The sequence below is a fragment of the Dreissena polymorpha genome, chromosome 1 (genome assembly GCF_020536995.1).
Source record: "Dreissena polymorpha isolate Duluth1 chromosome 1, UMN_Dpol_1.0, whole genome shotgun sequence".
Classification (NCBI taxonomy): domain Eukaryota; kingdom Metazoa; phylum Mollusca; class Bivalvia; order Myida; family Dreissenidae; genus Dreissena; species Dreissena polymorpha.
Genome location: NC_068355.1, coordinates 106,702,603 through 106,727,352, shown reverse-complemented (window position 1 = coordinate 106,727,352; position 24,750 = coordinate 106,702,603). Strand labels below are relative to the sequence as shown.

Genomic DNA, 24,750 nt, shown 5'->3' with positions numbered 1-24,750 from the left:
ATCTTCTTGTTGGTGAAAAGAAATAGCACTTACATTCAAAACTAGAGTGGCAGTTTCAAAACTTTGCTTAATGTCAACACTCCACTTGCACAAATTCGGTTGATATTTTTTTAATATTGCATTGTTAAAACAAAAGACAGCTTTTTATTACAGTAACCTTTGGATACTTCCAGTCACTACATGTTCGGTCTGTATTTCAGCTGTGCGTATGGGCCGCATTCCAAAAGTAGAGAAAGAAAAGGCTTTAGAAGTGTTCAAACAAGAAGGATCTGACTTCAACAAAATTGAATTAAGTGTGGAGCAGACCGGTTCTGGTTGTTACGACTTCAAATTCAACCCCAAGCATGGTGAGAAGTCTTCAGAAAGGTGTACAGATGCCAGTCCTGTGGATCCAAATCTTGTTAAGGCTAACTTGACATATTTTGACAGTAATGGTGAGACAAGTGAAAAAATGGTTGCACCTAACGGAAAAGATGACAATTTTGAAACTAAAAAAGATCATGGACCAAAATTTAATTCCACTGGGGATCATGATTCCTCCGGCCATTTTGTATCTGAAGTAAAACATGATGCTATAGCAAAGGTCACGTCAGAGGAGTCAGCACACTTACATGCTATAGCAAAGGTCACGTCAGAGGAGTCAGCACACTTACATGCTTATAACATGGCACATGAAAAGGCCAGTCCTATTGCACACACTCCTTTGAACCATTCTAATTTTGAAACAACTGAACACAATTTGAATACACCAAAAAGATATATTTCTTCTGTTGCTTCAATGAAGTCTAAACATTTGATAGCAGAACGGTGGAAGTCAGAACAGGAAAGCATCACAGCAAAGACAGAGTTTGACAAATGTGTTGTTTCGTATAGCCAACCTTTGAGCAAAATATTGAATAGATCTGTTTCATTTGGCGCTGTATCATTTCCTCCTAGTTCACAACAACTTGATACACTTCATTATGAATCAGATCATAGTAACCCAATTACTTTAAGTGATCCTGAAGTATGTTTGCCTTTAGATTTAACAAATGCCTGTGAACACAAAGGATCTCGGAACAGTACGGGTTTTAATAACTTTGTAACAGATTCCTCTAGATCCCCATCAATCAGTCATAAAAGCTCATCGTATACACTCCCAGAAGTGCAGTTTAATGACTCTGGAGTTTTGACAACCTCCAAATTTTGTGGGCAATTAGGAATGAAGGTACACCCTGGGGACTTTACCCCAACCAGAACAATCAATACCTCTCCCCATTATCACAGATCTACAGAAGGAACTGAAAGTGAGTCTGCTGCTGACGATAAAGTGCTCTTTGGACCTTCAGAGTTCCCCAGTAAGTGTGGGTTAATGGTTGAAGAGGAGTCTATGCCTGGTACGGGCCGCTGCTCTCCCTCACCCTCGTGTTTCTCTAGAGGAAGTGGGGGCAGTGGCTCATCAAAGTCCAGCATATACAGCCCAATATTGATTAAGCTCTTGATAGAACAAGTGATGGAGACTGGGGGAACGGAGATTTTTGAGAGGTTGAGAAAGAGACTGGAGTTGTCCAACATGGACTCTGAGACCTGTTACAGAATTATCTCCCTGCTCAAGGAGGCCTCGGGAAGGACTATATCAGATGCTAACTCTGAAAGTTCTGAAGTATTTCATTCAACATGCTCAACTATCTCTGAAAACAAGAAGGAAAGGTTGGCCAAATTTCTTGAGGATGTCAGTTGTACATTTAATGTTTCCGCCAATTTTGGAATTTCTCATAAGCGGCGTTTTTCTGAATGTTCATTGTTTGAATCATTTGAGAATCTAGATGTGTATAAACATGACAAGGAAAAGCATGAAAGTAGGAAAAGTTTCAGTTCTGGTATTCATCCCTCAGAGAAGATAGGTTCACCCAAGCTGCATAGGCAGAATCACAACAATAAAATAAGTGTTCTTATAGGTGGAAATACATCTGATGACATTGCAGATGATGTTGAAGATCCATTTGTAGAGAAGATGACAACATTGTACAATGGCTTGAACTTAGGCCAAAAGATACTTTTCCGACTCAAACCTGAACATAGAGAAAAAATGAGGCTGTTCCGAATGGGAATGGTAAGTCTATGAAAAAAAATGTGTTGTGGATAAGATCACATGTCCATAATCAGTTAGGTGCTTGTAGGATTAATTAAAAGCGATTTTTTTTAAAAGGTGAATCCATTATAAGTTAATCAAATCAAAGCATACTTTTTATTTAATACAAGATCATCATGAAGTATTCGTTTCATCATTTTGACATTTAAATGGCACAAATTGTATAGAGATTTACAATTCTTATGCTGTCAATCCATTTAATGGACTAAAACGCAGTGTTGTCAAACTTGTTACTTAAGTCAGCCCTAATAACAGTGTTTTTTTTAACAAAATGGGTATAGAACATGTAGTAATCATGTGTCTGGCATTGTGAAGCTTCAATTTTTAGATCGCTATGGTACATGTTCTAAAGGTCAAATACATGGGGACACAAACACATCTTGTTTTGTTTGTAAATTTTAAGACACAGAAAAAAATAATTGTTTTTAAGTGTGCGAAAACTTAAGAGTTTCTATATTTGGCAAAAAAAACATAAGGTGTCATCCCAGTTGTGTTCCAATATATTGTGATTTGTTACAGCTCAAGTTGCGAGTGATGACAGACAGCGATGAAGATGTCAAGCTGGTGTATGAGAAGCTCATCAACGGCATTCCTGACCTCAGTCAGCGTGTCCTAGGTGAGATATCATGTCAATATCTCTAGTTACTGATCCATGAGTCACCTTTCATATTGCAAAATAAAGCTGAAATGTTTTGGCAACAAACAGGTATTATTTTAGTAACTGTTTTGAGCTCACCTAAGCAAAATGTGCTCATGGTGAGCTTTTGTGTGTTGTCCATGGTTCGTCGTCAATATTTACCTTGTTAAACTCTGGAGGCCACATTTATTGTCCAATTCAACTTGTACAGAAAATTTATCCATACATGCCATACGTCCTGGATTGTCCGGGATTGTCCCGGAAATGAAGAACATGTCCCGCAGTCCCGGAAGACTGTCAAATGTCCCGGATCTTACAAAATCCATATATACATGTACCTTATCTAAGGCTTAACTGCACCACGAATCACTGTGTTCCCACTAATCCTTATGTGACATTAACAAATTCTAGCGTCAAATAAACATTGCTTTATCCTTTGTCTCAATAAAAAAGCGCGCAAAAATTATACAGACATGTAGAACGTCGCATGGAAAGTGTGGGTGTATTTTGTGTTGTATAAAAACATGAAAATCACGTCAGGCGATTTACGCATGTTCAGTGGAAATAAAAACTCCCCGATTGGATGTTATTTCATCACATTTTTAAATAGGTACAAATGCACTACGAAGTTTGTATGCGGCTGTGGATACACATACGCGTTTCCTGCAGATATGTGACATGTGACATGTTCGCAAAAGCAATTTAGTGCTCTTTTTTAACACGAAAAACACGTGGCTTGTATCTAGTAACAGAATTAGTAATGTTTAATTTGACGTTAATAGATCTTGTGTATTTCGGATAGTCTTTCAAACATAGCAATTTACAATGTGATCAAATGCGTTTCAAAAATGTGTTTATGTTTATATATATCGCTATATGTATACATATCCCGGAAAAATTGAGCTCAATGTCCCGGCATTGGTCTGAAAATTTATGGCATGTATGATTTATCCCATTAAAATATTGGCAGAATTTAAAACTGGGTTACATTAGGTTAAAAAATAGTTCACTAGGTCAAATAAATAAAAATCTTGTTATAACTCTTTAAGTCACATTTTTAGTACAATCTTTCTGAAGCTTGGTCAAAAATATTTGCTGTAATTATATCTAAGTCATGTTTGAATAATTATGCTTGCAGTACATTGAAAAATATGCTCCTGATGAGCTTTTGTGATGGCCATTGCTCAGTCATGTGGTGTGTGCTTTTATCATCAACATTTGCCTTGTAAAAACTATAGGGGCAGAATTATTGCCAAATATTTATGAAACTCGCTAAGAATATTTGTTTCAACGATTCTCGGCATAGTTTGAAAATTATTTAAATAAGGTCAAACAATAGGTCACCAGTTAAAATAAAAGAAAAGCTTGTAAACATTCTAAAGGCTACTTCTACCCATAATTTGGTTCAGATTTGCAGTTCAAAACTGGTTCATGAAACTTAGGCAGAACATGTATCTCAGTGATACCTTAAATGAGTCAGAAACTCGGGCATATGGGGTCAAAACTAGGTAATGAGGTCAAAGTAAAAGCTTTTAAACAGTCTTTATGCCTTTTTTATTACCTATTATGTATCAAACCTCTTGGATACATTTGTGCAATGATATCACATATGAGTTCACAGTTGGTCATGCAGGTTAAAATGAGAGCGTCGGCGGTCTTGAACGTCCTTTGGTAAGATACCGGGAAGTTGTTGCTGAAGTAAAAGTTTACCCTTTCCCCCATTAGAAGCAAAGTGAAAATGGCTTTTGCAAACAGCATAAAACCAGAACAGCCTGTGAGTAACTCGCAGTCTATTAAGGTTTTATGCTGTTTGCTGCTCATCAGTATCTAAGGGTTGAAAATGAAGCCTTCAACACTTGAATCGAGTAAGAAAGATCTTTAATTAAATTAAACTTCCTAAGGGACTTCAAATGCGTAAAAATAGGTACCTAACTGGGAAAGGGTTAAAGGAACAAGTTGACTGAAAAACAATCTAAAAGGCTGACATATAGAAAGGCCTTTTTTTAGCTCAGCTGTTTTTGGAGAAAACCCAAGGTATTGTCATAGCCAGCTCATCGTGTCGTCCGCCGTCCGCGTCGTGCTAAAACCTTTACAATTTGCTCCAAAATCAAAGTGCTTACACCTACAACTTTGAAACTAAATATGTAGATGCATCTTGATGAATTCTACAAACCACACCCATTTTGGGGTCACTAGGGCAAAGGTCAAGGTCACTATGACCTCTTAAAAAAAATTAATCTGACAAGCTTTCATTTATTCAAAATGCACCCGCAGCCGAGCGTTGGCACCTGTTATGCGGTTCTCTTGTTTTATAAGTACACATAAATGAAAAAAAAGTGTAGAAATATTGCACACCATCTTTTATCAATTGGAAAATCAGAAATATTTATCAAGGGTGATTAGTATTTTGCGAGCAACTAAATTTCCGGATGTTAATGTTATTTTTAATTGGCAAGACGTTTATTTATGCTATTGTTTTAATTAACCTTAGCATTAAATCATTACTATTTAAGAGACTGAATGACCTTTTTATTAGGAAGGTAAGATCAAAGTTATATTTTTGTTTTTCTTGTTTTGTTACTATTCATTATACTGTTATGATTGCTTCATTTTCATTAAATCAGAAAGTGAATAACTTTAAGAATTAGAAAATTCGATATTAATTATCTAATCTATTTCGTCTGCCAACATCCTACTTCATCGGGGCAATTAACTGCAATTTTACAGTTAAACAGTATTTTTATGCCCCCTTCCGAAGAAAAGGGGGTAAATAGTTTTCGCACTGTCCGTCTGTAAGTCTGTCTGTCAGTCTGTCACACTTTTCGTGTCTGCTCTCTATTTTAAATAGTTTTCATCCGATCTTTACCAAACTTGGTCAGAAGTTGTATCTAGACAATATCTAGGTCAAGTTTGATTATGGGTTATGCCGGGTCAAAAACTAGGTCAAGGGGTCGAAAAAAACAATTCCAAGGGAAGTAATAAGCTTTAAATGGACATAGTTATCTGACCTGCCAAATTATATATTTTTGTTAAATAAATCAATGCCGCGCAATAGGTGGCATTGTGTTTCTGACAAACACATCGTGGTAAAAGGTCAAGGTCATCCTTCAAGGTCTAAGGTAAAAAATTCAAATCCAAGGGAAGTAATAGGCTTTAAAAGGAGATAATTATTCAATATTGAACACAGCAACTTAATATTTGGCATGCATGTGTATCTCATGGAGCTGCACATTTTGAGCGGTGAATCTACAGTCATGGTAGTGGCTTTTAATGATTTGCTACTAAAATAGAGATTTGTTATAGACAATTATTTTCAAGGGAAGTAATTTATATAATTATAAATCTCAGATTATGTATTTCCTTACCTAGAATTTAAGTTCTTTTCACAGTTACTGTACAGATTTTTTATTTTGATTATTTATAACTCAAATGATTGATTTGTCAATTATTTTTTTTAAATGATATAATTATCATTTCATTTCTGTACTAATTTGTGAATGGTAGGGTTCATTACATACCTGTGGACTTATGTCCAGAGATACATGATGAACTCTGGCTATGATCTCTTTGATAAACCACAGGCCTTGGTCAATTATGAATGTCTACACCCCCCCCCCCCCTGGTTGGATTGGACAAAATCCAAGGGAAGTAATAAGCTTTAAAGGGAGATGATTTCTATACCTGCCAAATGATAAATAGAAATCTTATTTCAAAGCGGGGCAATAGGGAGCATTGTGTTTCTGATGAACACATCTCTTGTTGATTTGTTGTTAGTAAGTCCACTGCCAAGCCAATGGACAAAAACATGTTGCACAGCTTGTGAAAAATGTTTGCGAAGTTTTCATAAATCTTGCTGTGAACGTTATTGCTCTTGAACGTTATTGCTATTATTCTCCAATGACTGAGATAGGATTCCTGTCTGTTAAAGGGACCTTTTCACAGATTTTTGCAGATATTAAAGTTTGTCATTAAATGCTTTATATTGATAAATATAAACATTTTTATCTAATAAGCTCCAGTAAAAAAAACAAGAATAAAATTAAAAACAGAAAAAAACAACAACCTCAACTGGGCTTGAACCACTGACCCCTGGAATAAAAGTCTAATGTTTAGATCACTCGGCCGTCCATGCTCATACAAGGAGTGATGTTTTTTAAACTACAGTCCAACCTGCTAATAACGACCACTCGAGGGATTTGGTTGTTGTGGTCTTTGTTCACAGGTGGTCTTTATTCGCAGGGTCGATTGAAACTTTGCAAAATATGCTAGTAGGCTTTTAACAGGTACCGTATGATGTATGTGCTCTATTGTTTAAATGTGTGAATTCTAAAGCATGTGTAATGTAAAAAAGGATTGAAATCACAATTGTGTTTTATATTTACATGTATTATTTCAATTTCCAAACATAAACTAACAAACGAACTAACGCTTGGATTCCATAATGGTTAACTTTAACTGACAATTTACTTATCTATCATCTATGCGCGTCGTATCACGGAGAAATTTAAGAAAGGAATGAATTTAGATTGTATGTGTACAATTTGCATCGTAATTGTAAAGAAACCGTAAATTTCCTTTATAAGTTGATATAAGCCCCAAACGTTTGGTATTTTCGGCAATTAGTATATAAATTATCGCGAGCCAATAAAATAAAAAAGGCAACTTCTTACACCTTCGTCAAACTGCCAAATGCATAAAAGAAGCAGGTGGCTACCAATTAGCAATGTGTGTTAAATAAACAAAAGAAACAGCTATCGAGTAAACTGTCACTTGCCAATATCTCCATAGCGACCGACCAGTTCACTGGTAAGATGTTTATCACGTGACTATCACAGCATTATGGCGGTCATTGTTTTTTTGACAGTTGTGAAATCGTTAATTGTTATGATTGAAGTGGTCGTTGTTAAGCCTCTTTCAAGGAATACAAGATTGTTTTTTTTTGCAAACCGATGACAACGTACAAAGTTTAATAGAAATCCTTCAAAAAATATATTGTCATTGTATTAATAAGTTAGTGTATGCTGTTTTGTCAAATCTAAATTATTCGTTATGAAACGTTATATTATGATAATTAAAACGATTTTGTTAGTCACTCGACTTTTGGGAATGTAAAATGGTGGTTGCTGGTCATTGACGTGGTCGTTGTTAGCTATCAAATTCGACTTTGGGAATGTAAAATTGCGGTCGCTGGTCGTTGTTGGCAGGTGGGCGTTATTCGCAGGTACAGAATATAGTGAAATCGTTCTGGGGGAAATCAATGTGGTCGTTATTGACAACTGGTCGCTATTCACAGGCGGTCGCTCAGGCAGGTTGGACTGTATATAAGAAATCCCGGTAGTGTCACAAAACATAAAACACTCCAAATTATTAAGCATTTCGCGTTGCAACGCTTTATAATTTTAAGGTTTTTAAAGCGTCAAAAGATGCATATAATAGATATTTTAGAGCATGGTAAATGTTCAGTATTACTGTTTCCTCACAAATATCATAACTGCAACAAAAATTTGCGAATCTGAACCATTTTTCTTATTTTTTTGTCAATTTATCAAAACGTGTAAAGGTCCCTCTAAGAACTTGACCGCCCTTGGCTGGTTCAGTTTTCCTAGTGTTGTTTAAGTTAAACAATGGAACACGAAAGAAGTCACATTGTGACCCATTTATAGTGAAACTTGAAAGAAAAATTTGAGCTAAGTTTGAAAATGAATGTGGTTTGTAAAAAATAAACATGGCTTCCAGGTGTTAGGTCAGTTTTCATGTTTATAAAGCCTATTTTGAAATCTTGTGAACACTTCATGCTTAGAACCGTTGAGTTCCTTGGGGTTTCATGTGAGCGCCATAGGACCTTTGACCCATTTGTTCCAGTATGCCAGTGAGTGTGTTGTTCCATCATGGTCCTTTTGCTGAAATAAACATCTCAACCTCTTACAGTTCTGGTGATATATCTATTGAAACAGGAAACTGTTGTACTGATGATGCAAGTCTTGAGGCATGTTTCAAACAGTCTCCATGGCGTACTGGATATGGTGTCAGCCTAGCGATTAGGAGGTTATGGGTTCCTTCCCCATTGGGAGCGTTCCTTTGATCTCGGGTAAAGACACCAAATACTGGTTATAGTTCCAGGAAATGGATTCAAAAGCAGTTTCAATAAGCCTAATTCTTTCAATGCAATCGAGCTCAAATAAAAAGGTTTAAAATATTGCAGGTTTCTGCGAGAGTGTACCTGGCTTTAGCAGCTTCTCAAAGCATGACCAGGATAAGTTGATGAAAAGAGCTTACTATGACCTCTGGACGGTGAGTCACACATTTTTTACCCTTTCCCGCCTTGAAGCAAAGTGTAAATAGCTAAATGCAACATGCATAAAACCAGAACAGCCAGCGAGTAACTTTCAGTCTGTTCAGGTTGATGCTGCTGCTGCTCATCATTTTTTTAGGGCTTGAAATGAAGCCATTAAAACTTCAATCTACCCAGTAATCTGGGAGACTCTCATAGTTTTACAGTTAATTAAACAGTTGAAACTGATTTCATAAAGTGTCATTCAATTTTCAGCTTTCCTACGCAGAATACTTCCAAAATGGAAAGAGTTATTGGATATTGCCAACTGGTGAGATATACTCGGCTCCAGCCATGCGGAAAATTCTGAATGACAGAATAGTTGACACAGTCATGACATTTTCAGACCAATTTAATGCCTTGAACCTCACAGACCTGGAGATTGCAATACTGTGTGCAATACGCCTCACTGCCTCAGGTAAGGAGAGACTGGCATAAAAACTCCTCGAAGGTCTAATTCATATCAAATACGTCACTTTACTGATGAGTTATGGGCCTTGAAATTCTTGAATAAGCCGTTTGTTTTTCATTCAAACATGCAGGATAATGGTTCATCTTTATTTTACATCTTGTACAGTAGAGAGATGTCAGTAAAAAAGTAAACATGAATTTTTTTTCTAAGCTTGATTTGTTTTAAGTTTTACCAAATGTTTTATGGTTCTTCTACTTAATTTCTTAAATGATTCTGCTGAAACTGTTCTGCAGGTTCTTCTTAGGCATAAAATGTCTATCTGAGCTACACTCTAACACCTCTTGACTTTCAGCTAAATTTTTAAACAGACTTCATTTTTATGCCCCCGAAGGAGGGCATATAGTGATCGCACTGTTTGTCCTTCTGTCTGTCTGTCCATCACACTTTGTGTTTAGGTTTGGAAAAATGCTCATAACTTATATGTCGCTTCAGATGTAACATTCATTTTTGGTATGCATGTGTATATGGACAAGGCCTTTCCATACGCACACAAATTTTGACCCCCTTGACCTTGAACTTAGGGTCAGCGTTTAGGTTTCAAAAAATGCATTTAGATTTTGAAAAATGCTCATAACTTTTAGCAAAGCATTTATCGGGGGCATATGTCATCCTATATAGACAGCTCTTGTTTCAACATGAATTTAATATCTACATGGATGTTTTTATACTGAAAGTTTGACTTATGACATTAATGAGGACATCAGATAACATGTTTTAGAGTATAATCATTAGTTTTGTAAATGCCCATACCCTTTATTTTTTAACAGCTTGCATTCTAGTAAGTATTGAAGTTTTTATGCCCCCGGTAGGGTGGCATATAGCAGTTTAACTGTCCGTCAGTCAGTCAGTCAGTGTGTCAGTCTGTCCGTCCTTCTGAAAACTTTAATGGCCATAACTTTTTCAATATTGAACATTGCAACTTGATATTTGGCATGCATGTGCATCTCATAGGAGCTTCACATTTTGAGTGGTGAAAGGTGAAGGTCAAGGTCATCTTTCAAGGTCAAATGTCAAATAAATGGCGTCTGTCCGTCCAAAAACTTACATTGGCCTTCACTTTTTTAATATTGAAGATAGCAAATTGATATTTGGCATGCATGTGTATGTCATAGAGCTGAACATTTTGAGTGGTGAAAGGTGAAGGTCAAGGTCATCCTTCAAGGTCAAATGTCAAATATATGGCGTCTGTCCGTCCGTCTGAAAACTTTATCATTGGCCATCACTTTTTCAATATTGAAGATAGCAATTTAATATTTGGCATGCATGTGTATCACATGGAGCTGCACATTTTGAAAGGTGAAAGGTCAAGGTCATCCTTCAAGGTCAAAGGTCAAAGATCAAATTTTGCAATATTGAAGATAGTAACTTGATATTTGGCATGCATATGTATCTCATGGAGCTGCACATTTCGAGTGGTGAAAGGTCAAGGTCATCCTTCAAGGTCAAGGTCAAAGGTCATTTTTTTGCAATATTAAAGATAGCAACTTGATATTTGGCATGCATGCGTATCTCATGGAGCTGCACATTTTGAGTGATGAAAGGTCAAGGTCATCCTTCAAGGTCAAAGGTCAAATTTTGCAATATTGAAGATAGTAACTCCATATTTGGCATGCATGCTTATCTCATGGAGCTGCACATTTTAAGTGGTGAAAGGTCAAGGTCATCCTTCAAGGTCGAAGGTAAAATATATGGCTTCAATGCGGCGCAGTAGGGGACATTGTGTTTTACAAACACAGCTCTTGTTCTTTTTGTTTAGCGTTTTGCGGAACGCGCAATATAATTGTCTAGTCCACTCCCAGAAAGTTTGATATGGCTATCACATTGGTTGCCTGTATGATCCTGCTTGTCCGGACTGTAACATTGTCATTCATTGACAAAATAACTGGACATAAATGTTCACCATGACAACATGCCACGTTTAACACCAACATACCTTCCTCAAAGGTTACTGTCATGTTTTTAGCTCACCTGTCACGAAGTGACATGGTGAGCTTATGTGACCGTGTGATGTCCGGCGTCCATATGTGCTTGTGTGCATGCGTGTGTCCGTCAACAATTTGTTTGTGTAGACAGAAGAGGTCACTGTTTTCATCCAATCTTTATGAAATTTTGCCATAATGTTTATCTTGATGAAATCTGGGTTGGTATTGCATTTGGGTCATCTGGGGTCAAAAACTAGGTCACTAGGTCAAATCATAGAAAATCTGTGTGAAGACAATATTGGGCATAGTTTTCATATGATCTTAATGAAATATGGTCAGAATGTGTATCTTGATAATATCTGATTTTGGATCGTATATGGGTCATCTGGGGTCAAAAATTAGGTCACTGGGCCAATTCTAGTAAAACCTTGTGTAGATGAAAGAGGTCACAGTTTTCATCACGTCTTAATGAAATTTTGTCAGAATGTATTAATTAATGAAATTTGGCTTGGGATTGTATATGGGTCTAATCAAATTTAAGTTCATGAAGCAAGGTTAGTCAGGTGAGTGATTCAGGGCCATCATGGCCCTGTTGTAGAGGTTAATGGTAAAATTTTGTCATAATGCAGCTGGCTTCAATCAGGGTGCAATTTTAAAATTACTTACCACTAGTGTTCACCATGTGGAAACTGCGAGTTCCTTGTTACACCTGTCCCCCTCCCTTTTCTTGGATATGTCAAAGGCAGATTTGAAATTACATTCCACAAATGTTCCATCTGAAGACATTGTGTTTGGTGTAAGACAAGTTTTCCTAGCTCAAAGTTAAAGGTCAAATTAGAGGTAAAGGGTCAAATTTGAGCAGCACATCCAGACTGCAACTGTAATTATACATCATGCATTTTGAACAGAACTTACTGCAAATTTACACCATGTGGTGGGGGAATTTCACAGGCAATTTCTGTGCCCTGTCTATGCATAGTATTACATCATTCAATTATTCTTTGGAGCTACAAATTGTCAAAAGTAAACTTGTTTTTGCCCTTTTGCAGTATGCTATTTATATAACTTGTTGGTAAATTACTAACCCTTCTGATGCTCTGTCTTATATTTTATTAGCTCGGCTGTTTTCGGAGAAAACCCGAGGTATTGTCATAGCCAGCTCATCCTGTCGTATCATGTCGTGTCTTTCCGTAGTCCGCCATGCTAAAACCTAATATTGGCTCTAAATTCAAAGTGCTTCCACCTACAACTTTGAAACTTCATATGTAGATGCACCTTGATGAGTACTACACGCTACACCAAAAAATAAAAAAATTATGACAAGCTTTCTTTTATTCAAAACTGCACCCGCAGCCAAGCGTTGGCTATGTTTTGCGGTACTCTTGTTGAAAACTGAGCATTGACCTAATTAAGTTATTTTATATTGAGTACTGAGCATTGACCCAATATATTGAGGCCTAACTTCAGTACTGAACGCCTAAGCACTGATCACATACAAAGTGTAGTCCTGTTGGTGTTACAGAGACAGAGGTGCTGCTTGACAAGCCTGCCATTGATGCCCTGCACTCTGACCTGCTGCAGCTGCTGAGCTGGGAGGTGCAAAAATACCACATGGAGGCTCATGACTACGTCCTCGCTGCCATTGCCAGGCTCATGCCCTTAGTCGACGAAATCAACTGCATACAGAAGGAAATCATTGGCAAATTTTCCACACAATTTCCAAGTGAGCTCTAATGTTTATGCGCATTCTTTATCATCTCGTATTAAAATTAAATACTTTTTATGTCCCCCACCACTATAGTGGGGGACATATTGTTTTTGCCCTGTCTGTTGGTCTGTTGGTTTGCTCCAACTTTAACATTTGCCATATCTTTTGCAATATTGAAGATAGCAACTTCATATTTGGCATGCATGTGTATCTCATGGAGCTGCACATTAAAGGTCAAGGTCATCCTTCAAGGTCAAATATATGGGTCAAAATCGCTCATTTATTGTCACTTTTGCAATATTGAAGCTAGCAACTTGATATTTGGCATGCATGTGTATCTCATGGAGCTGCACATTTTGAGTGGTAAGGTCAAGGTCATCCTTCAAGGTCAAAGGTCATATGGGGACATAGTGTGTCACAAACACATCACTTGTTCTTGTTAATCTTATTTTTTGCTTGCACAGCACATTTAAAAAAAGCTGATATGTTCTAGTTACATGTATCTACATGGTGAGCATGGGCATTTTTGATAAAAAAGCAAAGAAAACATGGTGTTCAACTTCAATGACATTAGTGTAAATTCTTTATATGAATGTGATGCACAAAAATGTTTATGCCTGGAAAACTAGGTCACCAGGTCGAGTCTTAGAAAAAGGAGATTGCATTTATAAGACAGTCTTGATGATACTTTTGTAAAATGTTTGTTTTAACAGATAAACAGGCAAAGTTTAAATCTTGGTCATGTTCGTCCAAAACCTAGGTCACTAGTTCAAATCATAAAACACCTTGGTACTACTCTAGAGACCAAAGTCATGACTAAATCCTGATGAAACTTGGTCAAAATAATTATCTTGAAAATATCAAGCCCACATTTGAATCTGGGTGGAATGGCATCAAACACAAGGTAATCAGGTGTACTTGAACTCAGATCAGCGCCTCAGGGCCATCCTGGCCTCCTTGTTTATTGCTAGGACTACCACTCATGTTTTGAGACGATTTAAGGACCACATACTTGTTCTAATTGCTTTCTTTTTTTACAGAGCAAACGGAATGTAGCAGAGACAACTAGCACTATCGAATTGCTGACAATCTACTGATGTTGTGAAGAAAACTTGTGATAGTTATGTGAACATGCCTTTTAATCTTTCCATATACCTTGATGTAACATGTAGGTTTTATGTCCACTCACCATAGATGCTGTGTACAGTATGAAGCTTTGTGAGAATGTCTATCTTGCAGCTTCTTAAGCCAACTGCGGCTCTGGGTTACATATGTCAAAAAACTAGATCACCAGGTCAAATCTTATCATTTACGTTACCACTCAAGAAGCCACATTAATGACTCAGTAGTGATGAAACATGGTCAGAATGTGAATCTTTTTGTAGGCTGAGTTTGAATCTGGGTCATGTGTTCAAATCATAGAAAAACCTTGGTACTACTAAGGAGACCACTTTGATTACTCAGGCTTGAAAGAAACTTGGTCAAAATGTAATTTTTTACCATACTTGACACACACCAACTCATGTGTCCAAAATCTAGGTCGCCGGGTCAAGTTTCAACAATTGGTGAAACTCAAACTCAGGTTGGAGCTAGAGGGCTATCATTGCCTCTTGTTTTGTGTTTTTTTTGTTGTTGTTGTTATGCTCCCCATATATATATATATATGGGGAGCTTATAGTTGCCAGTTTGTCCTTCTGTACTTCCATACAGAAAAAAAGTTACAGTTTCTCATAGCACCTTCAATACTTTACTGATCTCTTTCATATTTGGCATGTAGATACCTTGCATGGACCTCTACCTTTTGATGACGTTTGAGGTCACTCGGGTCAAGGTCACCAAGGCTAATAATAGATTTTTTCTTCACACTTTGATTACAGTTTCTCATAGCACCTTCAATACTTAACCAATCTCTCATATTTGGCATGTAGGTACTTTGCATGGACCACTACCTTTTGATGACGTTTGAGGTCACTGGGGTCAAGGTCACCAAGGCTAATAATAGACTTTTGTTACAGTTTCTCATAGCACCTTCAATACTTTACCGATCTCTTTCATATTTGGCATGTAGATACATTGCATGGACCTCTACCTTTTAATGATGTTTGAGGTCACTGGGGTCAAGGTCACCAAGGCTAATAATAGACTTGTTACAGTTTCTCATAGCACCTTCAATACTTTACCGATCTCTTTCATATTTGGCATGTAGATACCTTGCATGGACCTCTACCTTTTGATGACGTTTGAGGTCAATGGGGTCAAGGTCACCAAGGCTTATAATAGATTTTTCCGTCACACTTTTGTTACAGTTTCTTATAGCACCTTCAATACTTTACCGATCTATTTCATATTTGGCATGTAGGTACCTTGCATGGACCTCTACCTTTTGATGACGTTTGAGGTCACTGGGGTCAAGGCCACCAAGGCTTATAGATTTTTCCGTCACACTTTTGTTACAGTTTCTCATACCACCTTCAATACTTTACTGATCTCTTTCATATTTGGCATGTAGGTACCTTGCTAGACCTCTACCTTTTGATGAGGTTTGAGGTCACTGGGGTCAAGGTCACCAAGGCTAATAATAGACTTTTGTTACAGTTTCTCATAGCACCTTCAATACTTTACAGATCTCTTACATATTTGGCATGTAGGTACCTTGCATGGACCTCTACCTTTTGATGACGTTTGAGGTCACTGTGGTCAAGGCCACCAAGGCTAATAATAGATTTTTCCGTCACACTTTTGTTACAGTTTCTCATACCACCTTCAATACTCTTTCATATTTGGCATGTAGATACCTTGCATGGACCTCTACCTTTTGATGACATTTGAGGTCACTGGGGTCAAGGTCACCAAAGCTAATAATAGATTTTTCCGTCACACTTTTGTTACAGTTTCTCATAGCACCTTAATTACTTTACCGATCTCTTTCATATTTGACATGTAGGTACCTTGCATGGACCTCTACCTTTTGATGACGTTTGAGGTCACTGGGGTCAAGGTCACCAAGGCTAATAATAGATTTTTCCGTCACACTTTTGTTACAGTTTCTCATACCACCTTCAATACTTTACTGATCTCTTTCATATTTGGCGTGTAGGTACCTTGCTAGACCTCTACCTTTTGATGAGGTTTGAGGTCACTGGGGTCAAGGTCACCAAGGCTAATAATAGATTTTTGTGTGTCAAGGTCACACTTTTGATACAGTTTCTCATATTGCCTTCAATAATCTACCGCTCTCTTACATATTTGGCATATAGGTACCTTGCATGGACCTCTATCTTTTGATGAGGTTTGAGGTCACTGGGGTCAATGTCACCAAGGCTTATAATAGATTTTCTCAAGGTCACACTTTGGTTACAGTTTCTCATAGCGCCTTCAATATTTGACCGATCTCTTATATATTTGGCATGTAGGTACCTTGCATGGACCTCTACCTTTTGATGAGGTTTGAGGTCACTGGGGTCAAGGCCACCAAGGCTAATAATAGATTTTTCCGTCACACTTTTGTTACAGTTTCTCATACCACCTTCAATACTCTTTCATATTTGGCATGTAGATACCTTGCATGGACCTCTACCTTTTGATGACATTCGAGGTCACTGTGGTCAAGGTCACCGAAGCTAATCATAGATTTTTCCGTCACACTTTTGTTACAGTTTCTCATAGCACCTTAATTACTTTACCGATCTCTTTCATATTTGACATGTAGGTACCTTGCATGGACCTCTACCTTTTGATGACGTTTGAGGTCACTGGGGTCAAGGTCACCAAGGCTAATAATAGATTTTTCCGTCACACTTTTGTTACAGTTTCTCATACCACCTTCAATACTTTACTGATCTCTTTCATATTTGGCGTGTAGGTACCTTGCTAGACCTCTACCTTTTGATGAGGTTTGAGGTCACTGGGGTCAAGGTCACCAAGGCTAATAATAGATTTTTGTGTGTCAAGGTCACACTTTTGTTACAGTTTCTCATATTGCCTTCAATAATTTACCGCTCTCTTACATATTTGGCATATAGGTACCTTGCCTGGACCTCTACCTTTTGATGAGGTTTGAGGTCACTGGGGTCAATGTCACCAAGGCTAATAATAGATTTTCTCAAGGTCACACTTTGGTTACAGTTTCTCATAGCGCCTTCAATATTTGACCAATCTCTTATATATTTGGCATGTAGGTACCTTGCATGGACCTCTACCTTTTGATGAGGTTTGAGGTCACTGGGTTCAAGGTCAAGGTCACTGAGGCTAATATTAGATTTTCTCATTGTCTCGCTTTTTTCCACACAATTAACCCATATATCAACAAAGCATCATTGGGAAGCATCCATCAGTTTTACTGATATCCTTGTTTATATATGTTTTATAGTTTATTTTTACAGACTTCTATGAGTATTTTGTTACAAATGTGAGTATAATGACTATTTGAACAGATGCTCAAATATAAGTGTGCTCAATATGCTTGTACAAAGATGTTATTTTCAATTTAATGATATGATTGAATCCAACATGACTGTTTACAAATTGATTTCCAAGTGCTATCAGGGTAGAACTGTACTGAACAGGTTATATCATGTAAATCCAATCTTTAACAGAAGAGCAGTGTTCATTGCTTGATTATGTACTGTTTGATTCTGAGTGTTAAAAATGAATAATTGATACATTGTGTTACATTGTAGTCATTTGCTATTTGTTAGTATGTATTGATTTTTTTGTAGAACCTTTTATTAATCCTTTCCTTATATGTGTCTGACAAGACCTGCTCATGTTTAATACAATCATTTTATTTATATAGATTATACGTTTCAAGTTAAAAGTAATAAAAGTTAGAGCTGTTAACTGTAATATGTGTTATGTCAGATTATAAAGAGTGCTCTCTGTCCACACACCAAGTTTCATACACTTAAGTATTTTCATACACTTGTGTGTGTGCGTCTGTCTGTCCGTTCACAATTTTTGTCAGGGCTATTTCTCAGCAACTAATGACCGGAATTCAATGAAACTTTTTGGGAAGCTTCACTACCAAGAGGAGATGTGCATATTATCAGCGGGTTCTGGTCGGATGATTTTTCACAGAGTTATGGCCCTTTGAAATTTTCCATTAACTGTACATATAGTGCAATTCTTGTCCGGGCTATTTCTCAGCAACTAATGACCGGAATTCAATGAAACTTTATGGGAAGCTTCACTACCAAGAGGACATGTGCATATTATCAGCCAGTTCTGGTCGGATGATTTTTCACAGAGTTATGGCCCTTTGAAATTTTCCATTAACTGTACATATAGTGCAATTCTTGTCCGGGCTATTTCTCAGCAACCAATGACCGGAATTCAATGAAACTTTATGGGAAGCCCAAGAGGAGATGTGCATATCATCAGCCGGATTCTCGTCGGATGATTTTTTACAGAGTTATGGCCCTTTGAAATTTTCTATTGTACATATAGTGCAATTCTTGTTCGAGCTATTTCTCAGCAACTTATTAGGGAAATTCAATGAAACTTTATGGGAAGCTTCACTACCAACAGGAGATGTGCATATTATCAGCCGGTTATGGTTGGATGATTTTTCACAGAGTTATGGCCCTTTGAATTTTTCTATAAACTACATATAGTGCAATTCTTGTCCAGGCTATTTCTCCCCAACTACTGACTGGAATTCAATGAAGCTTTATTGGAAGCTTAACTACCTTGAGGAGATGTGCATGTTATTTGTGGGTTCTGGTTAGATGATTTATTTAGAGAGTTATGGCCCTTTGAAATTTCTAAGTTGCTAAACCATCCATCGTATTATTTTCTCCAAAGTTATGCCCGTCAAGACGTTTCCTTTTAGCTGAATATATAGTGCAATATTGTGACAAAAAAAACTTTGGGGAGCATCACCCGTCTCCGACGGTTTCTTGTATATTCTATCGTAGTGAATTTTTTGTTTTATGTGTAACCTTCTATCTACCTCTTTCATCACATATATAGTTTATATGTTAAACAGATTGAATCAAGATGTTTTTATATATCTCATCTTATCTACTAGTATGTTATTTTGCACACTGAGCTTTTGGAACTGCCTTTTGTCCGTAATAAGTCGTCATTTGTCCCTTGACTGTAAATTTGTTATTTCATGCAACAATACTCCTGGCAGATTTAAATGAAACTTAACAGGACATCGGGCCCAAAGTTTGAAAGTGCTGTATTGGAGTCCAGCTGTCGGTTAGTTGGTGTTTCAGTCTGTCCTCATAAAATGTTTTAAGTTTGTGAAACAAACTACTTATACAATTCTTAGGCACTTGATGAATTCAGATACTTTAAACTTCAAATATGTCCCAACCATGAAGTGAAGATGTGCAAGACACTTGTTATGCCCCTGCAAACAAAGTTGGAAAAGGGTTTTAGGAAACATTTTGTAAATTGGTGGGATTTTCGTTCCATCCTCATAAAATGTTTTATGTTTTGGGCCCAATTTACCAATTTGACAAGCTGTAGAATTGAAACTAAAAATATGTCATCAGCTTGAAATTAGGGTTCGTTAGTCTCTCATAGGCAGTGATCCACTCATTCCTGTGTTATGTGTGCTTGGACCGTTTTCATGACAGGAGCATAAAATGTCTAAGTTGTGAAACAAACTTCTTCCGCATATCTCAGGCAATTGAATTCAAACTTAAAATGTGTCATCAGTGTAGATGCATTATTTTCACAATAGCCATTTAAGGTGTTATCATTTTGTGAAGTGCTTTGATCTTCGCCTAGCCTGGCTGCTATAGGCTGTGATGAAGTGGTATGGGTTATAGCATGGCTGCTATGCCTGTGATAAAGTGGTGGGGGTATACCATGGCTTCTATGCCTGTGATAAAGTACTTGGGGGTATGACATGTCTGCTATGCCTGTGATAAAGTGCTGGGGTGTATAGCCTGGCTGTTATGCCTGTGATTAAGTGCTGGGGGTATTTTGAGTCATGTTTGTGACAAAACTCTAGTTCAAATTGTTCATTGAAAACATCAAGAATCTTTTTTTAAACTGCAAGGGTCAGGGGTTAAATGTGTGATATTTTTAACATGGTTTAGTGTGGTCATTTTTTAGGTGGTGCAAATCATTCCCCTGAGATAAAAACTGGACATGCCCCAGGGGTAACATAATTTATGTATACTTATATTATTATTATGTAAATAACCTAACATCGAAGCTTGTAGTTTTTCTGTCCTGCAAAATAAATTGTTGACCTTGTTATTTATTAGCTTACCTGAGCTAAGTGTTCAGAGATGTAAATAAAAGCATTGAAATTCTTTGAGAAACAACTGGGTTGAGACAATTTCGTAATGTGGTCCCTTATCCTAAGTATTTTATTATTTTGATGTAATGAAAGGAGCCCACAGGCCTGGCAGGCTTTTATAGTGAATAGAACGGTCAATCCCTGGTTTTTGACCTCACTTCCTAGCCTGGCCTTGTAATGTTAACTTTGATGATGATAGATCATCAACAGAGGTCAGCTACTGGAATGACTACTTGAATGTGTATATGTACTAAAAACTGGGTAAAGGGTTTATGGCCATTTATTTAAGAATTTTTTTTTGTTCAATCCAAGGCTGCATTCAAAATGTTGAAATTTTTCTTAAAAATCACTGCACAAGTCATGTACTGGTTGTTTTGAAGAAATATCACAGAAAATTGCTATTTTGTTAGGCTGTTTGAAATTCTTTTAAATAGTTTTGTTTTCTGAAACAGGGTTGTCAGTAATCTATTGTTGACATGATGTTTTTAACTTAAAACTTCTCTTTTGTATTACATAGCCATTATTATTCAACTCATGTGATCAGCCCAAGGTCTTCTTATTGTTTACCTAAACAGGTTACGTTTTAGACTTCTATTTCATAAACACTTTTCGAAATAAAATATTTTAACTATTCAAAGCTCTGTTAATTAAAAAGGTGATTGTATTATAATGTAAAGATTTAAATTAACATTAAGTTACTTCTCATTTTAAAGTGCCTTCAGTATATTTTAACAATCATAAATTTATCACCATGCTTTTTTGAAGCAAAGGGAGAAATTCTATTTCAGATTTTCAATGTGTTTTTCATCCCCTGCCAAAGGCAGAGGAATATACATTAAGCCTTGCCAGTCTGTTTGTCATAAAACTGTTTAGGGCTGTATCTCAGAAACTATATATCAACACTGAAACTTCAAAGATGTATAGATAACAATGAGAAGATGTCATGCACAAGAACCATAACCCTACACTTTCTTTAATATAAGTTATTGTCCTTTGTTTTTTTATTTGATGTAACTTTTCAGGGCTATATCTCAGATAACGTGCAAGACTTCAACATGAAAATTCATGCATGTATTGCTATTAAGGACAAGATGGTCCATTCTAAACAACCATAACCCTTCTTTTTCATAAATAAGAGTTATTGCCCTTTGTTGTTTTTGAATGATGGAGCTTTCCAGGGCTATATTTTAGATACAATATAACATTTCAACATGAAACTTCATGGGTGTGTAGAAATCTGGGAATAAGTGCCATGCACAAGAACCTTAACCCTACACTTTCTTAACCAAGAATTATCGCCCTTTGTTGTTTTTGTATGATGCAACTTTTCATGGCCATATCTCAGATATGTTACATAAAACTACATGGGTGTATAAATATCAATGAGGAGAATTTCAATGCATAAAAATCAATTACCTTACACTTCATTATATCTTTTATGATTATACCAGGGATTTGCACCCATCAATAATCAAAATTTAATAGGTGGAGGATATTAATTCAACGAATTTGCTTGTTTTTAAAGAAAGAGCAATTCAAAACCTGAAATAATTTTTTTATAATATAGCTTTTTAACCTTTTTTTAGCTCACCTGAGCACAACGTGCTCATGGTGAGCTTTTGTGATCGCTTTTTGTCCGTCGTCCGTCGTGCGTCGTCAACATTTTGCCTTGTGAACACTCTAAAGGCCACATTTATTGTCTGATCTTCATGAAATTTGGTCAGAACATTTTTCCCATTGATAACTCGACTGAGTTCGAAACTGGGTCAAAAACTAGGTCACAAGGTCAAAAAAAAGAAAAAACTTGTGAACACTGTAGAAGTCACATTTGATGCCCAATCTTCATGTAACTTTGTCAAAATGTTTGTCAAAATGATATGTTGGTTGGGTTCAAAAATGGATCCGGTCCGTTGAAAAACAGGGCCGCCAGGGAGCGGGGCAGTATTCCTTATATGGCTATAGAGAAACCTTGTGAACACTCTAGAAGTCACAGTTTTTGCCCAATCATGATGAAACTTGGTCAAAACATTGGTTTCATTGATATCTCGGACGAGTTTGAAAATGGTCAAGATCGGTGAAAAAACATGGCCGCCAGGGGGCGGGGCAGTTTTCTCTATATGGCTATAGTAAAACCTTGTTAACACTCTAGAGGCCACATTTATTGTCCAATCTTCATGAAATTTGGTCGGAAGATTGGTCTCAATGATATCTTGGATGAGTTCGAAAATGGTTATGTTTGCTTGAAAAACATGGCTGCCAAGGGGCGGGGCCTTTTTCCTTATATGGCTATATATGGCTATAGTAAAACCTTGTGAACACTCTAGAGGCCACATTTATTGTCTAATCTTCATGAAATTAGGTCAGAAGATTGGTCTCAATGATATCTTGGACGAATTCAAAAATGATGCTGGTTGGTTTAAAAACATGGCTGCCAGGGGGCGGGGCATTTTTTTCCTTATATGGCTATAGTAAAACCTTGTTAACACTCTAGAGGCCACATTTATTTTCCGATCTTCATGAAACTTGGTCAAAAGATTTGTCCTAATGATATCTTGATGCTTTCGAAAATGGTTTCGGTTGCTTAAAAAACATGGCCACCAGGGGGCGGGGCATTTTTCCTATTATGGCTATATATCATGCTTTAGTAAAACCTTGTTAACACTAGAGGCTACATTTATTGTCCAATCATCATGAAACTTAGTCAGATGATTTGTCCCAATGATATCTTGGATGAGTTCGAAAATGGCTCCGGTTGGTGGAAAAACATGGCCGCCAAGGGGCGTGGCATTTTTCCTTATATAACTATAGTTAAACCTTGTTAACACTCTAGAAGCCATATTTATTGTACGATCATCATGAAACTTTGTCAGAACATTTGTCCCAATGAAAGTGGTTCCAGTTGCTTGAAAAACATGGCCACCAGTGGGCGGGGCTTCTTTCTTTATATGGACTTATGAATCTTCATGAAACTTTGTCAGTATATTTGTTTAAATGATATCTTGGATGTGTATGAAAATGGTTCTGGTCTGTTGAAAAACTTGGCAGCCAGGGTGTTCACTAGTCATGAAAGTTGGTAAGAACATATTGTTCTAATGACATCTTGGGCTGCATAGAACAGGTCAGTTCCTTCGAATCTCAGGTGAGCGACTTTGGGCCTTTCAGGCCCTCTTGTTTTACATTTACCATTACCTTCATTCATTGTAGTTTTAAACTTTAAAAGATTATCATGTTATACAATAGTTCTTCTATTTTAACATGTTGTTTATATTGTTATAAGATTATATGGTTGTCTGTGTATCAATAAAGATATTGAAGACGTTTTTGATTGATGTGATATTTGGGTTTATACCTGTTAATAGATTATAAGGATACATGTGGTCTCCTAATGAAACGAGAGCATGCCATTGTGGCCACAAATACCAGCAATGCTAGATGTTGGAAATATGTAATAATAAGAACTGTGAGTCAGAGCAAAGACTCTGTGTCTGTACCAGCTTTGACCCCAGAAGCCAAACTATCTTAAGGTAAATATCAAATATCTTCGCTGTATGCAAAGTTATGATTATATTTATCTAGCAGTCAAAATAAATCATTTGACAACAGGGAGTGGTCAGTTTCAACCCAAGGAAAAGTACGTTAGAGGGACACAATATGTTAGGTTTAGGATTACAAGAGTGTTTCTATCGATTTTTTTATAGCATTATTTCAATCATCATGGCGGTTAGTTATCCTTGGTGTTTTTCCTGGGTAAGCTGGTTTGCACATACACCAGTTACTGAAAATTGCCCTTCTTGAATCAGAGGTTGGAGAATACCTGTAAACCAGCAGAACTAGAGAACCACATAACAATGTTCCATTTCAACTATTATGCTTTGAGGATTCAGATATAAAAAAACTACAACAAGTGTTTATTTATTAAATGACCCTGATTTAAAAAACTTACAGGGACTACAATACCCAGACCTGTTTACCCTACCGATTGCTTCTCAGTAGTTTGGAGGGCATCTCTCAGTAGTTTTGGGCTGTTGTCAGTAGTTTTAACTGTTCAATCATTTAGAGCATTAAAACAGCATGACTGGGTCACATATCAGTTTAACGGTACATAAAGCATTAGATGAATTTAGTTTCTATTAATTTTATCTGTTAATCACGTTATACTTTTATTATTTAGTGGATGTGCACACTACCCTGCTAAACAACACTATAACAAAAGGTTTCACCTGTGTTTAGTTTTATAGTCCCACGCTCGTCAAAGGATCACTCTATGTCAATGATAGTAATTATCTTT

The 24,750-nt window shown here is 36.9% G+C and overlaps 1 protein-coding gene across 19 annotated transcripts in view; it reads left to right on the top strand.

Annotated features, from left to right (window-relative positions):
• The window catches only part of LOC127865174 (uncharacterized), a 56,307-nt gene extending 32,525 nt beyond the window's left edge, over positions 1–23,782 (top strand). For 4 of the 19 annotated variants that reach the window (XM_052405123.1, XM_052405126.1, XM_052405124.1 and 1 more), the window contains 7 exons: positions 201–2,092; positions 2,651–2,747; positions 8,971–9,059; positions 9,316–9,517; positions 13,016–13,216; positions 14,242–16,796; positions 16,950–23,782. In XM_052405123.1, the coding sequence (XP_052261083.1) occupies positions 201–2,092; positions 2,651–2,747; positions 8,971–9,059; positions 9,316–9,517; positions 13,016–13,216; positions 14,242–14,270 (2,510 nt within the window). In that variant the 3' untranslated portion in view covers positions 14,271–16,796; positions 16,950–23,782. The remainder of the gene's footprint in view (positions 1–200; positions 2,093–2,650; positions 2,748–8,970; positions 9,060–9,315; positions 9,518–13,015; positions 13,217–14,241; positions 16,797–16,949) is intronic. The other 15 variants (XM_052405127.1, XM_052405130.1, XM_052405139.1 and 12 more) reach the window with 15 other exon arrangements.
• Positions 23,783–24,750: the final 968 nt, after the last annotated feature.